Below are 26,023 nucleotides of genomic sequence, written 5' to 3'. Positions count from 1 at the left end.
AAAACATTAAAATGTGACTATTTTCTTTGTCAACAACTGATAGCAAATTACTGATAATGTAGTAGCATTTTATATTCTCTGAATCCAAATAATTTAGAAATTATAGAATTAAATATTGATACATTCTGGTGAATTTGAGGTTACTCTTATAATTTGACTATAGCATGTACTGATATTATTTTAGGAAAATAATTTTTTAAAACTCTAACATTATAAATTTTAATAAATGGAAATGCAATATGAAAGTAACAAATTTAAATTACCAGATTAAAATAGACAAATCAGAAAAAATAAAAAAGCTTTTTTCATGAAGTTGCATTTTCTATTGGAAATCTCTCCACGAGAACAATAAAAATATTCCCTGACATATCAACACGTTTTTAAATATACTTTGTAAAATACTGTATACTCATATACCTTAATTAGTAAACGTATGTGGGAGAAAAACAGTATGCTCATAATATAAGTAAAAATGCATTTATTTGTGTTTAAGGAAAAAAGTTTTTATTTAAACATATTACTAATTAAGTTGTGAGTGCTTATAGTTCAATATATATCTGATGCAATTCACTTAATATGTTACATAGTGTTGAAACTAGGTAAGTTATTTTTCTTTGTATTAGTATATTTGATCTAGGCAAGTTAAAATAACTTAGACTCTCAATCCTTATAAATAGATGTTTATTTTGAATTACCTACAACAATAACATGCAATTCAGATACAAAAGTGACTTACCCCTTTCCCTTTGCATTTTGTAGTGGCATTACAGTTATATCCCATTAAAAGAGCTTTTCTGCAGGTTTTATTTACACAGTACTAAAACAAAACAAAAATTTTACAATTCACAAATGTCATATAAACAAGAAAAAAAATTAATAATTTGATATATATGCATAAATGATGCTTAAGTTGAAAGACTTTTTAGTAATATTAATATGGTTATTAATATGATTAAGATAATAATAATCATATTAATATTTATGTTAATATACAAAGCAAAACAATAAAGTAATTGCAAGCAAAAACTCTGAAGGTGTTTACCTTGACATGGTTTCTGTAAGGATTACATGTAGTTTTGGTTTTTGATATTTATAGCTGCAACTGGATTGAGACACTCATCAGATGAGTTTTCTATATTATGCTAATATTTTGATATAAATAATTGATTACATGTTAATAATTTGTCCTCTCAAAAATTGGAACAGTGTTAATTTTGTGTAGGTTTTAAATATAATTCATAAATTATCATGAATCTTTGTCATAATATTCATCAGAATAATGTGGCAAGAAAAACATTTAACTTTATTTTTATTTCTTGTAAAACTTTTATTATGTCAAAATGGGTAATACAGTCATGAATAATCACCTGGATATGTGGTGTTTTGCATCATTTATGTTTTTCTACTTTTTTCTGATTTGTAAGCTTCTTTTTTATTTCAAAATGTCACCATGAAATCTGTTTAAGTCATTCACAATATAACAATACTAAACATGAATAAAAATTACCTTTTATTTCCTCAAATCTGCATGAAACCAATTTATAAATTATACATTGCATATGTCAACCCACTTTTGTCCCTCATATTGAGCAAATATCAGATGTTCTAGCCAGAGCAATTCAGCAAAATATAAAAAGATATCCAAATTGTAAGAGAAAAGAAAAAATACAATAAAAAACTTAGAAATAAAATTAACAAAGGAGAAGCATTGTACAATTAAAAACTCCAAATCATTGCTTAAAAATTAAAAGAAACGATTTTTAGCGTCCATGTATGAATAGGAATATATGGTATTTATTTCTCTGTGCTTGGTTTATTTCAGTTAACCCAATGGTCTCGAGGTTCATCCATGTTCTGCAAATAGCATGAATTCATTTGTTTATTGCTAAATAATGATTCTGTTGTGTGTATGTACCACATTTTTTTAAATCCTTTCATCCATTAATGAGGGTTGATTCCATAGTTGGGTTATTGTGAATAGTGTGGCAATAAACATGAGTGTAACTATCTCTTCAACATATTTGTTTCCTTTTCTTTGAATAAACATCCAGTAGTAGGATTACTGGATCACATGGTAGCTCTATTTTCAGTTTTGGAAGAAACATCATATTATTTTCCATAATAGCGGTACTAATTTGGATGCTCACAAACAGCATGTAAGAGTTACCCTTTCTCTGCATTCTTGCTAACATGAGTTACTTTTTGTATTTTAAAAGTTTGAGGTGTTGAGCTTGCTAATTAGCCAGGTATGATCATTATACATTGTATACATGAACTGAATTACATTAATTGACATACAATTAATTGATATATACAAATGGTACATATTTATAAGAAAACAGTCTGATTAAAAATTGGGCAAAGTATATAAATAGAAATTTATCAAAAAAATAGATGTTAGAAAAAATACTCAAAATCACTAATCAATCATTAGAAAAATGCAAATTAAAACCACAGTGAGATATCACCTCATACCTGTAAGCATAGCTATTAACAAAAAAACTAAAGATAATAAGAGTTGGAGAAGATGTGGAGAAAAGGGAACTGATATGATTTGGCTCTGTGTCCCCACCCAAATTTCATGTTGAATTGTAATACCCAGTGTTGGAGAAGGGACCTGATGGGAGGTGATTGAGTCATGGGGGCATATTAACCCCTTGCTATTCTTGTGATAGTGTGACAGTGAGCTCTCATGAGATCTGGTTGTTTGAATGTGTGTAGCACTTCCCCTTTCTTTCAGCTCTCTCTTCTCTTCTCTCCTCCCACCTCCATCTCTGTTTCTTCAGCCATGCGGAGATGTGCTTACTTCCCCTTTGGTTTTCACCATGATTGTAAGTTTCCTGAGGCTTCCCTAGCCAGGCCTTCTGTACATGCTGTGGAACTGTGAGTCAATTAAACCTCTTTTCTTCATAAATTACCCAGTCTCAGTTAGTTCTTTATACCAATGTGAGAATAGACTAATACAGAATATTGGTACCAGAGAAATGAGGCATTACTATAAAGCTACCTGAAAATGTGAAAGCAACTTTGGAACTAGGTAATGGGCAGAGGTTGGAAGGAAGCATTCAGCATGGGAGAAAGATGAAGGCCATAAGACTCAGCAAGCCAGCTTATCCTACCTTCTTCCTTCTGCTTTGTTCTAGTCAGGCTGTCACCCACATTGAGGGTAGATCTTCCGCTCCCAGTCCACTGACTCAAATGTTAATCTCGTCAGGCAACACCCTCAAAGACACACACTCAGAAACAATACCTTACTACAATCTAGGCATTTTTTGATCCAATTAGGATGACACCTAATATTAACCAATACAGGAACACTTGTACTCTGTTGGTGAGAATATAAATTCATATAGCCACTATAGGAAGCAGTACATATGCTTCTCAAAATCTGAAAATAGAAATACCATATGATCCACCAATTCTACTACTGAGTAAACAGACAAAGGAATAGGATTCCAAAGAGATGTCCACACTCTCCTCTTCAATGTAAAATTTTTCACAATGGCTAATTCATGGAAGCAATCTAATCTAAATGTCCATCAATAAATGAATGGATAAAGAAAATGTGGTATATACATCCAATGGAATATTATTTAGCCTTAAAAAAGAAATTCCTGCCACTTGCAACAACATGGATGAACCTGGAGAACAATAGGCTAAACAAAACAAGCCAAGCACAGAAAAACAAATGCTACATGATACTGCCTATATGATAAATCTTAAATAATAAAACTTACAGAAGCAGAGAGTGGAATGGTAGTTACTAGGGACTGAGGGGAGGGAGAAATCGGGAGGTATTAATCAAAAGTTAAAACATTTTGGTTATCTGAGATAGGTAATTCCTAGAGATTGACTGTATGTCACAGTTTATATAGTTAACAATAACGTATTATACACTTAAACAATTCCTAGGGGGTAGGCCATATGTTAAATGCTTCTATGAGAAAGGTAACAATAATAAGTAGGTAAATAAATAAAAGATTGGGAAAACTTTTTGGAAGTTATAAATAGCTTACAATATGGAAGTAGTGATCATTTGTATAATTATCTCTAAACTCATCAACTTATTGTTTATTTATTTATTTATTTTGAAACAGGGTCTTGCCCTTTTGATGAGACTGGAGTGCAGTGGTGTGAAAGCCTCAATCTTCTGAGCTCAAGAGATCCTCTTGCTTCAGCCTCCCAAGTAGCTTGGATTACAAGTATGTGCCACCACAACTGGCTAATTTTTAAAAATATTATTATTTATTTTAGAGACAAGGTCTTGCTATGTTTCCCAGGCAGGTTTTGAGCTCCTGAGCTCAAGTGATCCTCCCATCTTGTTGTTTCAAAGTGGTTTTTGTATGTCAAATAAAATTAAATATACAATTCAACCAAAAAAAATAAGTAAAACAAAGTACAGAGTAGAAGAAAATATTTGCCATCTTGCATTTAGGATATTTAAAGAACAATAAAATTGAACTTTAAAAAAGACAATCTGATTAAAAATAGGCTAAAGATATGATCAGATACTTTACACAGGAGGATACGCTGATGACATATAAGTTCATTATATGAATAAAGGAAAAATGTTGAATAAAGTTAACCATTAAAGAATGCAAATATCACTATGCACATACAAAAATTAGTAAATAATAAGTAGTGATAATACCATGCTGGTGAGGAGGTGGAAAATGTGCTCACTCACACACTGCTGGTGGAAATGAAAAATGGCATAGCCACTCAACCAAAGATTATATCAGTTTCTCATAGAACCAAAAACATACTTATCTTGCAAATCAGAAATTGCACTCTTAGAAGTTTATCTTAGGAAAAAGAAACAATACACACATTATCTCAGTTTCATTGCTCAATTCTGCCAGCAATGAATTCTGGGAATGGTATAGCTTGGTCTTTTGCTTCAGATATTTGCATAGTCTGGTCCTAAAACCCCAACCAATTTCATCTGAAGGTTTTACTAAAATGAATACACTTTCCAATTTGTCACGTGGTTATCATTTTCTCAAGGTCTTTTGGATGGAGGCCATATTCAGTTTCTTCCCATGTATTTCTCTTCAACATGGCAGCTTGTTTCATCCAAGTAAGCAATAAAGAAGGGCAGGAGAACAAAATGGAAAATACTGCCTGTTATAACCTAATGTTGCAAGTTTTATTCCACCATTTTTTTCCATACTCTGTTAGAAGCAATTCACTATGTCCATCCTTCACATGGTTGGTAGGGAATGAGTATTATAAAGGGACTGAAGAGAAGAAGATAAAATATTGGAGAGTATTTTAAAAGCTGAGTAGCACGGTTCATCTTCTAATGTTATGTATATTTTACACACAAAAACCACATTAATTGTCAAGCTCTGTAACACTCTCATTTCATTATAGCATCAGTTCAAAGCCTATTTCTTCATCTGAGTTAACTCCAGCTATGGATTAAGTTCATGGGTATACTTCCTTGAGTATAGCTCCATTTATAGATCTTTGACACTAGAGAGTAATCTGTTCCTAACCCCATCAATATATAATGGTAATAAAGGCATAGAATAACTATAGATATTTTAATTCAAAGTGTGTGTGTGTGTGTTTGTGTGTTGGCAGAGGGTAGGGGGCAGGATTGGCACTAAAGAGGAATTACTGGTCCTTAGCAATTCTGAAATATCTTGGGAGTTCCTTGATTGGGTTTCAAGGTCTGTGAATAATCTCTTCCGGCTCTCAGTTCTGCCTTCTCAGTTCTTATTTGACTCTCTAAGTATTCCTTCCTTTTTCAGGACAGGTAGCATGTGTTTGCCTCTGAGCAACTGTCTCAGCCTGCCTCCTCTCAGTAGAATTTTGGGGGTTCTATAGTCTCTTTTCATTTTGTGTTCTCTTTATGGGCAGTTTCTCAAAAACTGTGGGCCTCCCATGAATCTCTTTGGGATTTGTTACATTAAACAAAAGCCATGCTCAAAAATATTTTTGAAATGAACCATTTTCTATCCTGGGCTTCTGCTGAGATGGCTGAAGGACAAAGCTCTGAAGTTTCTAGATGCCCTGTTTTTTTAAATGTGAGGCACAACCTTTCTTTCTTTGAAGGACTTTTGTATAACTAAGTAACACTGAGTCTTTTACTGTAGAGCATTAGTTAAGAGTTGATCTTGACTAATCTATTGGAACTCTTAACTAATTAATGTTTTACAGTCTCACTCTTGTCTGGAGAGGCTAAGAATTTAAATCATCAATGGTTATGTTTTATTTAACAGTTCTCTGAAGTTCTTTCATTTCATATTATATTATAAGCTGCTAGAAGGAATCAGAAGCTAGATCACCAAGTTTATTACGTACACATTCTACTTTCCACATACTGTAGAAGACAATATGCTAAGCTCTCTGCCACTAAATGGAAAGAACCTTACTTCCTCCATTTTTCAGTAATTTACTCCTATCTACCACTTGAGCCCTTAACAGGCAGGCCCTCAAAGTTCAGAGTTGTACTTAAGGTCTGTCCCAGGCAATGTGAGCTTTCTGTATCTTGGTCTTCAACATTCTTCTGGTCTCTACCCACTTCCTGGTTCTATACTCATTCCCACTTTTTAAGGTATTTGTTATAGCAGCACCATATTTCCAGGTGTCAAATCTGCATCAGCTATCTATTGCTGCATAACAAATTATCATCAAAATCAATGACCTTAAACAACACATATTTATTATATCATAGTTTCTGTCAGTCTGAAATTCAAGCACATCTTATCTCGGTTCTCTGCTTCACAGTCTGTTACAAGGTGAAATCAAGCTGTTATTAGTTATCGGGGACTGTTGTCGCTTGTGTTAGTCTGATTTGCAAAGCTCCTCTTTATAGCTTGCTCAAGTGGTTTTTGGCAGAATTCAGTCCCTCACAGGCTACTGAACTGAGGGCCTCAGATTTTCACTGTCCCACAATTGCTTTCCTTGTGGTATTTTCCATGATGGCAGCTTGTGCCAGCAAAGTAAGCAATTTGAGAAGGCAAGGGAGAGAGTCCATGCAAAACAGAAGTCACTGTCTTTTCTCACCTTCTTTCTTGTCTCTAGCCTCTAATCTTGTAAGTGACATTCCAAAGCGTTTGCCCTGTTTTATTTGTTACAAGCAAGTCATTAGATGCAGCCCACAGGCAAAGGAAAGGGATTACACAGGGGAATGAATGACAGAAACTTGGATCACTGAGTTGTTTCAGGAGCAGACCACCACACAGAAGTTTTTCAAGGAATTAGGGTTGCTAACCCGAGATATAACAATTGACTAACTCATCCTCCATTTCTAGGTTTTGTTTTATGTTTATGCCATGTTTTCTGGAACATGTGCCTTTATATTGCAAGATTAACCAAGTCCCAAAGCCTTTTTGTCCTCTTTTTATATTATGACTCTATAGCTATAAGTGTTCATATATATTCATGCATGTATTCACACATGAGCTTGTATACTCACTATAGCAGTGTTTCCTAGTATAGATTTTTGTTTGGTTCTTCCAAACCTTTCACATACTTATATTTTGATCAGATACAAAGCAAATAATTTAAGAAATACGTAAATTCAATTAATGATCTTTATGAAGCAAGGAACAATGAAAAATTTGTATTAACATTTTATAATTTAAAGCTACCAGATGTCACTTAATAAAATCTTGTGTTTAAAACACATATGTACTTTTTTACATAAGGACTGATAATATCTTAATCCAAAAGCAATGTAATTGGATAACTTAGGATTGTTTTAATTATCATTTAAATATCACATGGGAAATAAATGCCAGCACAAGGTTTAAATCCATTCAACATAATTATGATAGTCATTATGGAATGCAGCATCTGATAATTAACATAATTTAACACAGCTGAATATAAATTATCACATTTTGTTACCATTTCTGGTCCACACATGGTGCCATCAGCCACATAGGCATTGTCTGTTCCATCTGATCTCACGGAGGTCCCAGTGGCTATAGATACACATACATGGTCTTGAATGTATGAATAAACTGTGGCTTGAACGTCACTTTTATAAGTATTTTTATGTGGCTGAACACAAGCTAATTTTCCACAGAGAACATCGCTGGATATGAAAAACAAAAAATTCCTTATCAGTTTATCTCTTAATGATAACAAGTTCCAAGCAGATAATGCATAGATGGTAACATAAATACTGTTAATTGATAGTATAACACCTGAAAAACACCAAACTAAAACATTATTCTATGGTGTACTACAACTAAATACAACTGTCTGAATAGCAAAATTGAAATGTATGTGCTTAACTCAGATGTGAAAACATGACTTCATTTCCTATTATAGAGACCAATTTTGTTCTCTAGGTTCCCCTTGTCTTAGAGTATTCATATCTTACCACATTCTGGGAGAATTAATCACTTGCCCTGCTTTGATATAGCTTGGCCATCCTGGTCACTTATTACACAAAATTTGCTGAGAGCGGTTAATTGCATTTCTTTTTCTGCACAATAAATTGTGCCTATCATTCCTGTCAGATCTCTAGACAGTACATTTCGGCAGTATACACACTTATCATTTTGATCCACAATTTCTCCCAACATACAGATATTTCCAGTATATTTAAGCTTATCTGTTAAAAATTTAAGAACTTTTACATCCCCTCCATGCCACAAACATACCAAAGGTTATATCTTATCCCACAGACACTTTATTTTGCCATTTGTAATCTATCATTGGGTAAAATACTAGCTTCTCTATGAGGCTAACAGTATTTCTAGACTTTGCTCTGAAAGATAATCTATGTCATTTTTTGTACTTGAAATTATTAAAGTTTAATTATCAAATACCATCCTCAATGAAAATAATCATTTTTAGCCATTGATATGTGTCTATTGAACATGTCATTATTATTTCATCAAAAGTCTCCTCCTAGAGAATTTTACCCATTTGTCCTAAAAGACCATTTGAGGTTTTTTCAGTGTCAGAAGAATAAGCTTAATTACATCAAGAAGTAAAGATTAAAATGAGATTAAGAGCCGAAACCTAAATTGCATTCCACTCTTGTCCCTCCTCCAGCATAACTTTTCTACTTTACCAGGTCTTGATATTTCTTTTGATTTGGGCTCTGCTCTCTTTCTATAAATGTATTCTAAACTAAACTTGCATAGTATGTACATATACTTCTAGTCTGGCTACCGAGTACAGATTCTTCCCCCCAGTCCATTTTCCAAAAATTTGCATTTATGGTTAAATGTTTAGAACTATTTTTTCTTTTCTGAAAAGGAATCACAGTCTGTTTAGATCAGATGATGTATGCTATTCAATTATAGTTTAATCTAATGATTTTATTTCAGGAAAATCCATGTACTATTATCAAATAAGACAAAGTCCAAAGGAGTCATGTTTGCTAACTTTCACAATTTCTTCCAAGTTTCTTTATCTTTTTGTCATGAATAATCAGAAAGGCAGCAGATGTGCCTCTGAACATCAGGGAGAGAGATTAATATGGCTGCCATGTCACTGTCTTCTGTCTTTGTTAGGACCAATGTGGCATAACTCAGACTGCTGACCCCTGGTGCCCTGTATTAATATCCAACAGGTGTGGCTGATTATGCAGGGTCTCCTCCTGAGATCCCCACCCATCAGTACTTTCTTTGTGATTCCATCTTTCTTCTTTCCATGTACTAATCCTTCTGTGTTGGGGCAAGCGGGAAGCTCTGTATCCTCTCCACAGCATATATAACCCATGATAATTTCATGTATGGAGAAGGGTGATGGAGGATACTACTTTAGTCCCACCCTACTGCATACCTTCTTCATCCATTTCTCATCTTCATAAAGGAGCCATATTGTTTTGAACAATACTGAGTGTGGTGCTTACCTAAGGATTTTATGTTTTTCCTTGGTTATGTCTTCGAGACTAAAAGAAATCTCTGCTTTTCCTTGAATTAATTGTATCTAATATTTTAATGTTACTCCCATTCTCTAATTTTTTGAATCTGGCTCTGTTATAAATGTTTATGATTATTTAATTTTCAATGAAATTAAGGAAGATAACATTAAGGAAACATTCGTTACGGGGTAGGCTCTTCTTTGATTAGATTATTGGATTTCATGAATCCCTTTATTACATGGATTATAGTAACATTATATCCCAATTGTCCGAATTTAGCTATTAATATATAATTCCATGCTTTAAATATTGCTGTTTTGGACACAATCAACAAAAGCATAAAAAACTTTCTTCTTCTCAACAATCCTATGTCTTAAAAATCAAAGCCTGAGATTTGCTTTAAGATTGTTGCTATTTATAGGCTTAATACAAAACCTCATTTGAAGTCTCAATATAGAGTAGCAGTTCTGATTTCTGGCAGTGTATGACCATTTTCTTTCTCTGTTACTAAGTATTAGCCTTTATTGTCCAATCTCATTTTTAGGATAATATTAAAAAAAATAGAAAATCCTGAATTGTATAGAAAAAATATATGCATTGGTATTTGAAAATATTGTTATGTTATAAAATTTAATGTTCATTACTCCTTAGTGTCTCTTGATAAAAATACATAATTTTTATGATCCAAAGAAACAATCATTTTCTACATACGTACTTCTGTTCACAAGGCAATGGTTGTGAATTTTTAAAACCACAGTTTTCAGATCTTTCATTCAGAGAATTAACTTCTTTAAAACAGGCAAGTGGAGCACCTTGAGCACCTTAAAATGCAAATGTGACAGTTGAGTTATCATTCTTAATCTAAATTAAATGTTTATCAGTAACAGACTAAGGAAACTCTAATTTCGAAAAGATCATGCACTTGGAGGAACTGTTAACATGTATATTTGCCAAGGTGTTATGGGGATTTTCTTCTAAGGCCCTTGCTACCACTTAAGTCAATGAGTTTTGGTTCTGAAAATTGGTTTAGATTCAGAATGTGGACATAAAATTGAGATATTTACTGAGACAACTCTCCACAATCTCCTGGTCATCTATTTTTATACATTTCCTTTAATGGAACAAATTGAGTAGTACCCTCATTGACTTCTCATAGAATACAGAAAAATTGTGTTGTATAAACTCTCTCCCTAACACTTGGTAGGGAAGGTAGCCATGTCTACTACTGTATGTCTACTGCTTATTACAATAACACTATTCATCTGGCTTCTGGTAGTTAAGCACTGCTATCTGCTCTTGATTTTTGAAGATATTATCACATCCATTGCTACCAGTGAGTGTACTACTATAGTGGCATCCCTGCTGTGGCCTATAGAGGAGGCCAACTTTGGGAAATTTATGGTAAATATGGTATCCCTTTCTCTAGCACATTCCGTATGTCCTTGGGCTTTTCTGTTTGGCCTAGTCATTTGGCCTTACATACACAGTACACAGATTACAGTATTACCACTTCCCTGAGCCCTTTCCTTTTTTTCTCCACTATCTGCTATGGCAATTCTGTCATTTAAACTTCACTTAGGGTGAGTCATCATGTTTTTTCCAGGCTACTGGAAGCCATCCTAGTAGAAAGATTTTACAATCTTCTAGTATCCATGCCAGTATGTTAAATGCTGTTCTTTGGGAGAGTGTTTCCAAAACAGTAAATACTCCCCTATCCCATCTTGTGTTCCTTCATTCAATCTCATGATCAAGCACTCTCAGAATTCAGTCCCGTGTTTACTTCACTGATTCTGTCAGTAAATACTGGCTGGGACCAAATCTTTTTTTGGGCTATAGTTTCTTTAGTGCTTTATAAAGTCCATCACATCCCTGTCTCTATTATCTGTGTCTTTTCTCTATTTTCAGCTAGTGGCCATGAAGGGTAGTGGGAAGATACTGATGAAAATATACTTCATGTTATGAAGAAGACAAAGGAAAAATCAGAACTAGACCATTCTATAGGTTCAATAGACCCAAAGAAGCCTAGAGGCTTAAAATTAGGATGGTCCTGTTTTCATTTGTCTCTGTCCCAAGTGTAGGTCCCATTCTTCACCCATATAGAACCCTAATCCTGAAAAATATGCCTCATTAGGAATTCAAACTTCGATAGGGTTCAGCTTTTCAATTAAGCCCTCCTTATCTCTCTCTAACCTCTTTTTTAAAAGATGAGGGTATTTCAGTGTGGTTTTGATTTGGATTTCTCTAATAAGCAATGATGATGAGCATTTTTCATATGTTTCTTGGCCACATAAATGTCTTCCTTTGAAAAGTGTCTGTTCATATCCTTCACCCACTTTTGATGGGGGTGTTTTTTTCTTGTAAATTTTTTAAAGTTCTTTGTAGATTCTGGATATTAGCCCTTTGTCAGATGGGTGGATTGCAAAAATTTTTACCCCTTCTGTTGGTTGCCAGTTCACTCTAATGATAGTTTCTTTTGCTGTGCAGAAGCTGTTAAGTTTAATTAAATCTCATTTGTCTATTTTGGCTTTTGTTGCCATTGCTTTTGGTGTTTTAGTCATGAAGTCCTTGCCTATGCCTATGTCCTGAATGGTATTGCCTAGGTTTTCTTCTAGGGTTTGTATGGTGTTAGGTCTTATATTTCAATCTTTAATTCATCTGGAGTTAACTTTTGTATAAGGTGTAAGGAAGGGGTCCAGTTTCAGCTTTCTGCATATGGCTAAGCAGTTTTCCCAACACCATTTATTAAACAGGGAATCCTTTCCCCATTGCTTGTTTTTGTCAATTTTGACAAAGATCAGATGGCTGTAGGTGTGTGGTGTTAATTCTGAGCCCTCTGTTCTCTTCCATTGGCCTATATCTCTGTTTTGGTACCAGTATCATTTGATTACTGTAGCCTTGTGGTATAATTTCAAGACAGGTAGCTTGATGCCTCCAGCTTTGTTCTTTTGCTTCGGATTGTCTTGCCTGTGCGGGCTCTTTTTTGGTTCCCTATGAAGTTTAAGGTAGTTTTTTCCAGTTCTGTGAAGAACGTCAATGGTAGCTTGATGGGGTTAGGAGTGAATCTATAAATTACTTTGGGCAGTATGGCCATTTTCATGATATTGATTCTTCCTAACCATGAGCATGTAATGTTTTTGATCTGTTTTTGTCCTCTCTTATTTCCTTGAGCAGTGGTTTGTAGTTCTCCAAACCTTAATTTTCTTTTAGCATTTTTTATTTTTTTTAATGCAAGAAACATAGCTATAGGTTTTATATTTCTTTTCTTTTACTGTGTTTTTCTCTTGGTTGTAAGCTTCATGAGTACAATAATCATGTGACAATGTCCATCTGGTTGAATATTGTAGGCTATTTGCATATAGACACTCAGTGTAAAATTTTGAATGAGCAAATCTACTTATATTTCAACATTTCTTTAAAAGTTAAAATTTACTTAATAAAAGAACACAAAATTAATGTAACTACTTGTTAGTTAACATGTCCTATATAATATACTGCCTTAAGCGGTCGACTTTTGCCCTATGGTTTTTGGTAACAAAAGAAAAATGCCTGTAAGTAAAAAGCTAAGTAAATGAATCAAAGAGAAAATGGGAGATGAATGAATTAACGAATGAACAAAACAATGCATCAGAAGATGACATTTTTGATGCATTCATGTTAGTTTTGTGGAGATCCCAGAACATGTAGAAAGAAATACACAACATTTTCCTAAACATCCTCTTGCAATCAGAACTCAAAAAGATATCATGTGTCAAGTAAACCAATTCTAGGTTGAAGGCTTTTTTAATTGAAGAATAAAAGAATATAGACTCTCCTTAATGAACCTTACAGAAATTATTATTTAATTTTACTTTTAAGAGATATTTTAAACCCTGTTAAAATAACAAGTAATATTATTCAAATAGAAATAAGTATTTAAAAAACAAAACACACATAAAAAGTAGCATTCTAGAAACATAGCACACAGAAAATAGTACTGACTTGTGATTTAAGAAATCATAGTTCTGCAGCTTTTGTTGAATTTTGGTTGAAGTTTATTACTCAAATAATTAGGAAGACAAGATGATCATATACCATGTCATTTGGTATAAATTATATTCCTGAGCTTACCACTGGGCAAACAATTGAACTTTGGTATACCGCCTTTACTCAACTAGAAAATAATTGTATTTATATGCATTTCTCTGGGTAATTTTGATGTGTTTATATTTAATTCCTCTAAAAATGCAAAATTATATTTGGATATTATGAATAATTGCTCACTAGAAAAGCAAGTATATATACACAAGTCTTATTAGAATTACTCTCAAAGCTGATTGAAAAACAAAATATAAAAATGAATTTTGATCAGTTGGCTTGGGACCACCATTATCTTAGCAGTTATTCCTCAATTAGGAAATACAATTTTTTAAATGAAATTCACTCTGAGCCTTGTAAGCTTCATGCCATTAAAATTAGATAATGAATGTGGGGAGTAATGGGAAATTATGTAAATTTTATAATCTACTGATTAACTATTTTAATCTTTACATAGATGATCAGCTGTAGACATGGATTTTGGCCCAGTTGGCTAAACTTCAAAAACAAAAATCAAACTAAAATAAAAATAATGTGTGGTATTATTCTTGGAAAATCTCAGAAACTCTTAAAAAACTAGCCTTCTTTAAATAAAATTTAATTTTTATTAATCTTGTGGTTCAGGTTCTTCTGCTTCTAGAGTTGTGTGGTATATAATGTACTCTACAGAGAGATGCTACTTTAAGGTAAAAGAAATATGAAAGAAAGAGCAATACCTTTTCCAAATATCTTGGCACACTGGTTATCAGTAGTTTGACATTGTCCATTATAACAATACGCAGTTCCCAACTTGCACAAATGGCCATTCAATGCGTAAGTGTCAGGAACACAATTACTAGAGGTTCCATTGCAGTACTCTGTAAAATCACACTCTGGATCAATACTCTTTCTACATGGAGTGCCTGCCATTGACAACTGGGAGAAAAATAAAAAATAAAATTGTGTTCTGTAAATCACTTTTCTCAATTGCTTAGTGAAAAGATTTATCACGTAAAATGTTTTTAATTATTGACATTTGAGGGAACATCAGAGTTCCCAAGTTCATGAGTTTGCCAAAAATAAATAAATAAATAAAATTATATACAGTATTCATTGTGAAGCTCAGAGAAAACTATTTCAAAGACACATAAGAATTCCTTTTGAGAGTGAATTTGCAGCTGCTCACCACCTTTGTGCTCTACATTTTGAGACAAGCTGACTCAGACAGCATTAGAAAAAACTAAACAGAGTAAACATACCTGTTCCTTGCATCTATAGGAACACTGTCTCTACCTTTTTGTTCTTGGAGAGACTCAGGAGTCAAACTTCCTTGTTTCAGTCCTTGTCTCTGACTTTTACTATCTTATTTGTATGAGTGAGAAACACAGACTTTCTGTTTTACTTTTGTAAACTTAGATTAAAAAAACAAATTCTCATAGAGTTGACCTAATGGAAGAAGTTCTTAGAACAATACATAGTAAACAGTGTATTTTTGCTCAGGCTAGAGTGAAGCGGCATGATCTTTGTTCACTGCAACTTCCATCCCAGAGCTCAAGCAATTCTCCTGCCTCAGCCTCCCAAGTAGCTGAGATTATAGGTGCTTGCTGCCACGCCTGGCTAATTTTTGTACTTTTAGTAGAGGTGGGATTTCATCCTGTTGGCCAGGCTGGTCTCGAATTCCTGACCTCAGGTGATCCACTCATCTCAGCTTCCCAAAGTGCTGGGATTATAGGTGTGAGCCACCATGCCCAACCTTGAGCCACCATGCCTGGCCTCATTTTTATATATTTATTATTCTCTGAGAGAGTAAAGGCCTCCTTGCATCACTCAGATGAGGCGTATAGTTATTGTCAAAATTTTGCAGTGGCCTGACCTAATCAGTTGCCATCCATAGTGAAGTTCACCATGTTGAAATGTTGCCCTGCTATATATGTTGATAACACACATGTGCAAACACACACGTACACACACACGCACCAATCCAGTTTAATGGAATTAATACTTGATATGGTTTGGCTGTGTCCCCACCCAAATCTAATCTTGACTTGCAATTCCCATAGTTCCCACATGTGGTGGGACGGGCCAGTAGGAGATAAGTGAATCATGGGTGCAGGTCTTTCCGATGCTATTCTCATGGTAGTGAATAGGTCTCACAAGATCTGATGGTTTCATAAAAAAAAGTTTCCCCAGACAACCTCTCTTCTCTTGTCTGCCGCCATATGAGACACGCCTTTCACCTTCTGCTATGATTGTGAGGCCTTCCCAGACTCGAGGAATTGTGAGTCCATTAAACCTCTTTCTTTTGTAAATTGCCCAGTCTCAGGTATGCCTTTATCAGCAGCATGAAAATGGACTAATACAATGCTTAATAATGAAACAAAGAAGCATAATAAATAAATGAAGTGGCAACTTAAAAGTGATGAAATTTAAATAACTTATGTAACTTAAAATTCCATACCTTGTAAATATATATCTCAAAAACAAATGAAATATAAAGACTTTCCTGGACAAAAAATAACCGAGGAACCAGGCACCGTGGCTAATATCTGTTACCCCAGCACTTTGGGAGGCCTAAGTGCATAGATTCCTTGAGCTCAGGAGTTCAAGAACAGCCTGGGAAACATGGTGAAATATCCCATCTCTACCAAAAAAAAAAAAAATACAAAAATTAGGCAGGCATGGTGATTTGTGCCTGTAGTCTTAGCTACTCAGGAGGCTAAGGTGGGAGGATGGCTTGAGTCCAGGAGGTAGAGCTTGCAGCTAGCAGAGATAGTGCCACTGCACTCCAGACTGGGCAGCAGAGCCAGACCCTGTCTCAAACAAACAAAAAATAACTGAGATAATTTATTTTCAGAGGACATACATTTCAAGAAATAGTAAAGGTAGGTCTTCAGGTACAAGAAATATGATAATAAACAGAAATCTGCAAAAGGAAATAGATCTCTGAAATGGAACAAATGACGTTAATTAATTTAAATTCTTTTTTCTTATTTACTCTAAAAGATTAGACTATATACAGCAAAAATAGTAACAATGTATTTTGCTTTTATAGTATATGTTCATGTTCTGTTAGAATTGTTCACTACACATGAAATGAGATATGAAATTAGCCTGATTAATAATTTATAAAGCAGTGGCTAATCAGTAATTTATAATCAATAATTTGTATGTATTAATGATTTAAATAATTTTTAAAAGGTATAAATAACAAGTAGCAAAGATAAAATAAAACATATTTTTATAGTTTTAGAGTTTACATTTAGTTTACAAAGCAACTATAAGTCTCATACGTGTCTGGTGGGAATTCAAGATAATATAGTTGTTTGAAAGGTCATTTTTCAATTTCCCATAAAGTTCCATATTTACTATATGATCCAGCAACCCCACTCCTAGGTATCGAGCTAAGTGAAATAAAACACGATGTTTGTACACAAATATGCTTATGAATATTATTTATGTTAGCCATAAGTGGAAAACAGCCAAAACAGCTCTCAACTGGAAAATGGATTAAGGTACTGTGCAATATCCTTACAATACTTGCAATACTATTAATATACAGCCACTATAAAGGAACGACCAACTAATAAACTTAAGAACATGAATGAATCTCAAATACATTATGCTAAGATGCCTAATTCACATTTGTACATACTGTATGATTCAATTTATGTGATAGTTTTGCAAAAGCAAAATTACAGCTTCAGAAAACAGATCAGTGCTTACCAGCGGCTGCAGGTGGAGTCATGAATTGAGTAGAAAGAGGCACAGGGAAATTTGGGAGGGGAGTGATGACATTGCCTACCCGTAATTGTGATGCTAGTTGTAAGCTTAAATATGTTTCTTCTGACACTTGGGAATATTCGCTAACAGAATTTTAGTATATTATGTTATACACTAATAGCTGAATTCAACAAAAAGAATACATAGCATTTTTACATAAAGGTGATTTACTAGAATTGGAATAATACAATATCTTGCATTAAGGAACTTGTTTTCTTATCCACATGTGTGTCTTGGACACAATATTATATTACTGCATGAATATTTAGCCCATATTTATTAACACTTGTACAATACATAATAATTTATGTAACCATTCCAATATCAAAAAATACTGTTTGTTTCAATCATGTGTGTATGATTTGCATTTCAGTTATCAATAAGTGTGAGTTATTTACACATTCTATATGCTGCACATTTTGTCTGCTATTAATGCTACAGTTTTTCCAAAATCATGCATGATTTATTTGAAACTATAATTTATCTAATAGTTAATAACCTTTTGGATATAGCAATGCGTCCTTTTTCTTCCCTTTATCTGATAATTTAGAAGATGGTAAACTTTTTGAGTTTAACACTAAAGAATGGAGTCATCACTCAGAATCCATGGGCATTTTGTTCCAAGAACTTACAGATATTACATTCATGTCCTTTATATAAAATACAATCAAGTCCTTTATATAAAATCTTCTAATATTTGGCTATAATTTACGTACATCTTCTCATATATTTTTATTATCTCTATACTACTTATGTTATCTAATATAATATAAATGCTGTTAATATTTATACTATATTGTTTAGGGAATAAGACAAAAATAAAAACAAACTGTAACATATCTTTACAATATTTGCACTACTATTCAGCAACTAAAAAAGGAATGATTTGCTATTATACACCACAACATGAATGAATCTCAAATGCATCTTGCTAACGTGCCTAATTCATGTTTGCACATATAGAGTGATTCAATATATAGAACCCATGCAGATAGTAACTGTAACTGTAAGGGTACCTGTCTGAGACGACTTTTATATTTTATAGCAATTTTCCTTTAAACATGTGTATGTTCATGTACTCTATATTTTATTTCACTAAATTTCTTATATATTCTTTTTATTCATTGTGCATTGATTCAGTTAATACAGACTTCTCTTACCACAGTTCAATTTCCTTTTAATAAATATTGATAACTTACCTCACACTTTGATGTGCAACATGGTCCAGAACCACATTTTACTGAGCCCTTCAGTTTACATGTATTATAATCACAGCACTTCTTAAACTGGCATTCCTAAAATTTTACAGGAAGAAATATTACTATAGGTCAACCACTTAAGAACTCTTGTTTCTTAATCTCAATTTCAATTTAGTATTCTGTTGTGTTCAAGCTTGTAATTATACAATATAATTGTATAATTCCAATGAAGGTTTACTACTTTACCATTTCTTTTCTTTTTTCTTTTCTTCGTTTCTTCCTTTTTTTTTTTTTTTTTTTTTTTTNACTCTGTTCCCCAGGCTGCAATGCAGTGGTGTGATCATGGCCCACTGCAGCCTCAACCTCTGAGACCCAGGTGATCTTCCCACCTCATCCTCCTAAGTAGCTGGGACCAGAGGTGCAAGCAATCATACCCAGATTTTTTTTTTCTTCTTGTAGAAACCAGGTGTCACTATCTTGCCCAGGCTGGTCTCAAACTCCTTAGTTCAAGCAATCATCCTGTCTCAGCCTCACAAAGTGCTAGGGTTATAGGAGATATCCACCATGCCAGACCCTATTTTACTATTTCAAGAATAGCCACAGGTACATGCAAGTGCAAGAACTACAGAAATATAATCTAAACTATCAGTTGTTCAGCAATATCTATTAGATAAAACATTTGATAATTAACTCATAAGTTACCAACACCAAAATATATCCTTGGGGGAATAAAAAGGTGGTTTTTAGGATAAACAAATGTTTCTCAATAGTTTCATGGGTGATTTGTTTACTAAGGATTCCAATTGTAAATAAAGTTAGATTCTATGCACATAAACCAGCAAATCTAGAAGAAATTGATAAATTCCTGGATACTTACACCCTCCCAAAATTAAACCAGGAAGAAGTTGAATCTCTGAGTAGACCAATAACAAGGTCTGAAGTTGAGGCAGCAATTAATAGCCTACCAACCAAAAAAAGTCCATGTCCAGATGGGTTCACAGCTGATTCTATCAGATTTACAAAGAGGAGCTGGTACCATTCCTTCCAAAACTATTCCAAACAATACAAAAAGAGGGAATTCTCCCTAACTCATTTTATGAGACCAACATTATCCTGATACCAAAACCTGGCAGAGACACAACTAAAAAGAAAACTTCAGGCCAATATCCATAATGAACATTGCTACAAAAATTTTCAATAAAATACTGGCAAACTGAATCCAACAGCACATCAAAAAGTTTATCCAACACGATTAAGTCAGCTTCATCCTGGGAATGCAAGGCTGGTCCAACATACACAAATCTATAAATGTAATCTATCACATAAACAGAACCAAAGACAAAAACCACACGATTATTTCAATAGATGCTGAGAAGGCCTTCAACAAAATTCAACAGCCCTTTATGCTAAAAACTCTTAATAAACTAGATATCAATGGAACATATCTCAAAATAATTAAAGGTATTTACCACAAACCCACAGCCAGTATCATACTGAATGGGCAAAAACTGGAAGCATTCCCTTTGAAAACTGGCACAAGATAAGTGTGCCCTCTCCCACCATGCAACATAGTATTTGAAGTTCTAGCCAGAGCAATTAGGCAAGAAAAAGAAAAAGAAAAGGCATTTAATTAGGAAAGGAGGAAGTCAAATTTTCTCTATTTGCAGATGACATAATTGTATATTTAAAAGACCCCATGGTCTCAGCCCAAAATCTTCTTAAGCTGATAAACAACTTCAGCAAAGTCTCAAGATTCAAAATCAATGTGCAAGAATCACAAGTATTCCTATACACCAATAACAGAAAAACAGCCAAATCATGAGTGAACTCCCATTCACAATTGCTACAAAGAGAATAAAATACCTAGGAATACAAACGTGAAGTATCTCTTCAATGAGGACTACAAACCACTGCTCAAGGAAATAAGAGAGGACAAAAACAGAATGAAAACATTCCATGCTAATGGTTAGGAAGAATCAATATCATGAAAATGGCCATACTTCCCAAAGTAATTTATAGATTCAATGCTATCACCATCAAGCTAGCATTGACCTTCTTCACAGAACTGGAAAAAAACACCTTAAACTTCATATGGAACCAAAAAAGAGCCTGCATAGCCAAGCCAATTCTAAGCAAAAGAACAAAGCTGGAGGCATCATACTACCTGACATCAAACTATACTACAAGGTTACAGTAATATGGAACAGAACAGAGGCCTTGGAAATAATGCCACACATCTACAACTATCTTATCTTTGTCAAAACTGACAAAAACAAACAATGAGGAAAGGATTCCCTGTTTAATAAATGGTGTTAGGAAAACTGGCTAGCCATGTGCAGAAAGATGAAACTGGACCCCTTCATTTACCTTGTACAAAAATTAACTCCAGATGGATTAAAGATAGAAACATAAGACCTAACACCATACAAACCCTAGAAGTAAACCTAGGCAGTACCATTCAGGACATAGGTATAGGCAAGGACTTCATAAGTAAAACACTAAAAGCAATAGCAACAAAAGCCAAAATAGACAAATGAGATTTAATTAAACTTTAGAGCTTCTGCACAGCAAAAGAAGCAATCATTAGAGTCTACCAGCAACCAACAGAATTGGGAAAAACTTTTGCAAGCTACCCATCTGACAAAGGGCTAACATCCAGAATCTACAAAGAACTAAAGCAGATTTACAAGAAAAAAACAAATAACTCCATCAAAAAGTGGGCAAAGGATATGAACAGACACTTTTCAAAAGAAGACATTTATGCAGCCAACAAACATAAGAAAAAAAAGTTCATCATCACTGATCATTAAAGAAATGCAAATCAAAACCACATTGAGATACCATCTCATGCCAGTTAGAATGGTGATCATTAAAAAATCAGGAGACGGGCCAGGCATGATGGCTCATGCCTATAATCCCAGCACTTTGGGAGGCTGAGGTGGGTGGATCATGAGGTCAAGAGCTGGAGACCATCCTGGTCAACATGGTGAAACCCCGTCTCTACTAAAAAAAATACAAAAAATTAGCTGGGCATGGTGGCACATGCCTGTAGTCCCACCTACTTGGGAGAATGAGGCAGGAGAATTGCTTGAATCCAGGAGGTGGAGGTTGCGGTGAGCTGAGATCACACCATTGCACTCCAGCCTGGGTAACAAGAGCAAAACTCTGTCTCAGAAAAAAAAAAAAAATCAGGAGACAAGAGATGCTGGAGACGATGTGGAGAAATAGGAACACCTTTACACTATCGGTGTGAGTGTCAATTAGTACAACCATTGTGGGAGACTATGCAGCCATAAAAAACGATGAGTTCATGCACTTTGCAGGGACATGGATGAACCTGGAAACCATCATTCTCAACAAACTGACACAAGAACAGAAAACCAAACACCATGTGTTCTCACTCATAGGTGGCTCTTGGACAATGAGAACACATGGGCACAAGGAGGGGAGCATCGCACACTGGGGCTGTGGGGGGTGGGGGGGTAGTGGAAGGATAGTGGGGGGTGGGGAGGTTGGGAAGAGATAACATTTTGAGAAATGCATAGCAGGAGTGATCGCTTTCCCTCTTCCCATTAGATAATAGAAACAGATTTTATATGATATCCAGTTGTCTTTTCTTTTTTCTTTATGTTTACAATGTCTTTGCCATCTATAATAGGTCTGTTAAAAGTGCCTATCAATTTGAGTAATTTGTAATATTTTTGTTTCTTTAGGACTATTGAGTTTTATGTATTGATTATCAAGACCTTCTCCATGCCAAGAGTCTAAAACAATATCAGTACTTTTTTTCTTATATTTTTTTGCTAATTTTAAGGCTGACAGTCTTACTTTTTGTAAAATGTATTCCTCTCTATGCTGTGGAACACTTGTTCAAATATAACCCATCATAATATATTCAAACACGGGTACAAATAAGGTACATGCATCCACACATGTATGGGTGAGTGGATACACAAAACAGAGCTTTCATTTGTGTAAAATGTTGGATATTTATGAAAATACACGTGTCAATGCCCTTTCAACAAAGAATACCTAGAACATATCTGTAGTGTTAAAAATTAGGCTTAGTGCTTGATGCAGCAAAGCACACACACCACCAGGCACCGTGGAATACTTCAGTAGGATGGTTATAATAATAAGATCTGGGGTATTCTGAATATACTGAAGAGTCATTCCTTACCCACTGATACAAATGACATATTACTATCAAGATAATTACAGTATCTTTCATTTATTCAATCAACAAGTATTTATTGAGCATGTGATATTTGCCAGGCAGTATTCTGTGTATAGTTGATACAATAATGATCAAAATATGGACTATCTCTTTCATTGTTCTTATTGTTTATTCTTTTGCCAATACCATATCTCATTAATCACAGCATTTTTTACGTGGTTCTTATTCCAAATTATTAAAGGGTATTTGGTTAGTTTTTATTTCCCTATGAAATTTAGAACCTGCTTTTGTAGAAAAATAGTTCAATTTAGGGAGGTATTTATGGAGACCTAATAGAGATTTAATTGCATGTAGTTTGACATTAAGCATTCCCTTTTCAAAAAAGAAAAGCTTCTTTATTTTTATTTTTTAATTGTACTTTAATTTCTGGGGTACATGTGCAGATCATGAAGGATTGCTGCATAGGTACATACATGGCGAGGTGGTTTGCTTGCCTTCATCCCCTCAATCACTTATATCTGGTATTTCTCCCCACATTATCCCTCCCCATCTTCCCCACACCCACTGTCCCTCCCTTAGCTCCCCCAACTGACCACAGTGTGTGATATTCCCTTCCCTGTCGACATGTGTTCTCATTGTTCAACACACGCCTATGGAACATGTGGTGTTTGATTTTCTGTTCTTGTGTCAGTTTGCTGAGAATGATGATTTCCAAACTCATCCATGTCCCTATGAAGGACACAAACTCATCAATTTTTATGGCTGCATAGTATTCCATGGTGTATATGGGCCACATTTTCTTTGTCCAGTCTATTGTTGATGGATGTTTGGATTGGTTCCAAGTATTCACTATTGTAAACAGCACCTCGATGAATATAAAGGTGCATGTGTCTTTATAATAGAACGATTTATAATTGTTTAGGTACATATCCAGTAATGGGATTGCTGAGTCGAATGGTATTTCTATTTCTAGGTCCTTGAGGAATTGCCACGCTGTCTTCCACAATGGCTGAACTAATTTACACTCCCACCAAGGGTGTAAAAGTGTTCCTACTTCTCCACATCCTCTCCAGCGTCTGTTGTCTCCTGATTTTTTAATGATCGCCATTCTAACTGGTGTGAGATGGTATCTCAATGTGGGTTTGATTTTTGCATTTCTCTAATGACCAGTGATGGTGAGCATTTTTTCATGTTTGGCCTCTTAGATGTCTTCTTTTGTAAAGTGTCTGTTCATATCCTTTGCCCACTTTTGAATGGGTTTGTTTATTTGTTTTCTTGTAAATCTGTTTTAGTTCTTTGGGTAGATTGCAAAAATTTTTTCCCATTCTGTTGATTGTTTCTTTTGCTGTACTGAAGTTCTGGAGTTTTATTAGGTCCCATTTGTCAATTTTGGCTTTTGCTGCCATTGCTTTTGGTGTTTTAGCCATGAAGTCCTTGCTTATGCCTATGTCCTGAATGTTTTTACCTAGGTTTTCTTCTAAGGTTTTTATGGTGTTAGGTCTTATGTTTAAGTCTTTAATCCATTTGGAGTTAATTTTAGTGTAAGGCATCAGGAAGGGGCCCAGTTTCTACTTTTTGCACATTGCTAGTCAGTTTTCCCAACACCATTTATTAAACAGGGAATCCTTTCCCCATTGCTTGTTTTTGCCTGGTTTGTCAAAGATCAGATGATTGTAGATGTGTGGTGTTGCTTCTGAGGCCTCTGTTCTGTTCTCTGTTTTGGTACCAGTACCATACTGTTTTGATCACTGTGGCCTTGTAGTATAGTTTGAAGTCACGTAGTGTGATGCCTCCAGTTTTGTTCTTTTTGCTTAGAATTGTTTTGGCTATGCAGGCTCTCTTTTGGTTCCATATAAACTTTGAAGTGGTTTTTTCCAGTTCTGTGAAGAAAGTCATTGGTAGCTTGATGGGGATACTGTTGAATCTATAAATTACTTTGGGCAGTATGGCCATTTTCACAATATTAATTCTTCCCAGCCATGAGCATGGAAAGTTTTTTCATCTGTTTGTGTCCTCTCTTATTTCCTTGAGTAGTGGTTTGTAGTTCTCCTTGAAGAGAAGATGATGGGGTCTTCTAAATGTACAGTCATGTCCTCTGAAAATAGAGACAATTTGAATTCTTCTTTTCCTGATTGAATACTCTTTATTTTTATTGCCTGATTGCTCTGTCTATAACTTCCGATACTATATTGAATAGGAGTGGTGAGAGAAAGCATCCTTGTCTTGTGTCAGATTTCAGAGGGAATGCTTTCAGCTTTTGCCCATTCAGTATGATATTGGCTGTTGGTTTGTTGTAACAGCTTTGATTATTTTGTGACACGTTTCATCAATGCCTAGTTTATTGAGGGTTTTTAGCATAAAGGGCCGTTGAATTTTGTTGAAGGCCTTGTCAGCATCTACTGAGATAATCCTGTGGTTTTTGTGTTTGGTTCTGTTTATGTGATGGATTACATATATAGACTTGTGTATGTTGAACCATCCTTGGGTCCCTAGAATGAAGCCTACTTGATTGTGATGAATACGCTTTTTGATTTGCTGTGGCCAATATTTTATTGAAGATTTTTGCGTTGATGTTCATCTGGATATTGGCCTGAAATTTTCTTTTTTAGTTCAGTCTCTGCCTGGTTTTGGTATCAGGATGATGTTAATCTCTTTATGAGTTGTGGAGGATTCCCTCTTTTTTATTGTTTGGAATAGTTTCAGAAGGTGGTAACAGCTCCTCTTTGTATGTCTGGTAGAATTTGGCTGCAAATCTGTCTGAACCTTGACTTCTTTTTGTTGGTAGACTAATAATTGCTGCCTCAAATTCAGCCCTTGTTATTGGTCTATTCATGGTTTCAACTTCTTCCTGGTTTAGTCTTGGAAGAGCACAAGTGTCAAGGAATTCTTCCAGATTTACTGGTTTGTATGCATTCAGTTGTTTGTAGTAATCCCTGATGGTAGTTTGTATTTCTGTGGAATCAGTGGTGATGT

At 34.6% G+C, this 26,023-nt stretch overlaps 1 protein-coding gene across 2 annotated transcripts in view; it reads right to left on the bottom strand.

Annotated features, from left to right (window-relative positions):
- Positions 1 to 26,023, bottom strand: part of ADAM18 (ADAM metallopeptidase domain 18) — a 112,782-nt gene that overhangs the window by 28,119 nt on the left and 58,640 nt on the right. For both annotated transcript variants that reach the window (XM_037741425.1, XM_017537021.2), the window contains 5 exons: positions 18,874 to 18,969; positions 14,632 to 14,830; positions 10,557 to 10,662; positions 7,864 to 8,053; positions 737 to 817 (listed from right to left, as the gene is read on the bottom strand). In XM_037741425.1, coding sequence (XP_037597353.1) covers positions 737 to 817; positions 7,864 to 8,053; positions 10,557 to 10,662; positions 14,632 to 14,830; positions 18,874 to 18,969 — 672 coding nt within the window. The remainder of the gene's footprint in view (positions 1 to 736; positions 818 to 7,863; positions 8,054 to 10,556; positions 10,663 to 14,631; positions 14,831 to 18,873; positions 18,970 to 26,023) is intronic.

Source organism: Cebus imitator, unplaced genomic scaffold, assembly GCF_001604975.1.
Source record: "Cebus imitator isolate Cc_AM_T3 unplaced genomic scaffold, Cebus_imitator-1.0 Scaffold5, whole genome shotgun sequence".
NCBI classification, from domain to species: Eukaryota; Metazoa; Chordata; class Mammalia; order Primates; family Cebidae; genus Cebus; species Cebus imitator.
This window is presented reverse-complemented; position numbering and strand designations above follow the sequence as displayed.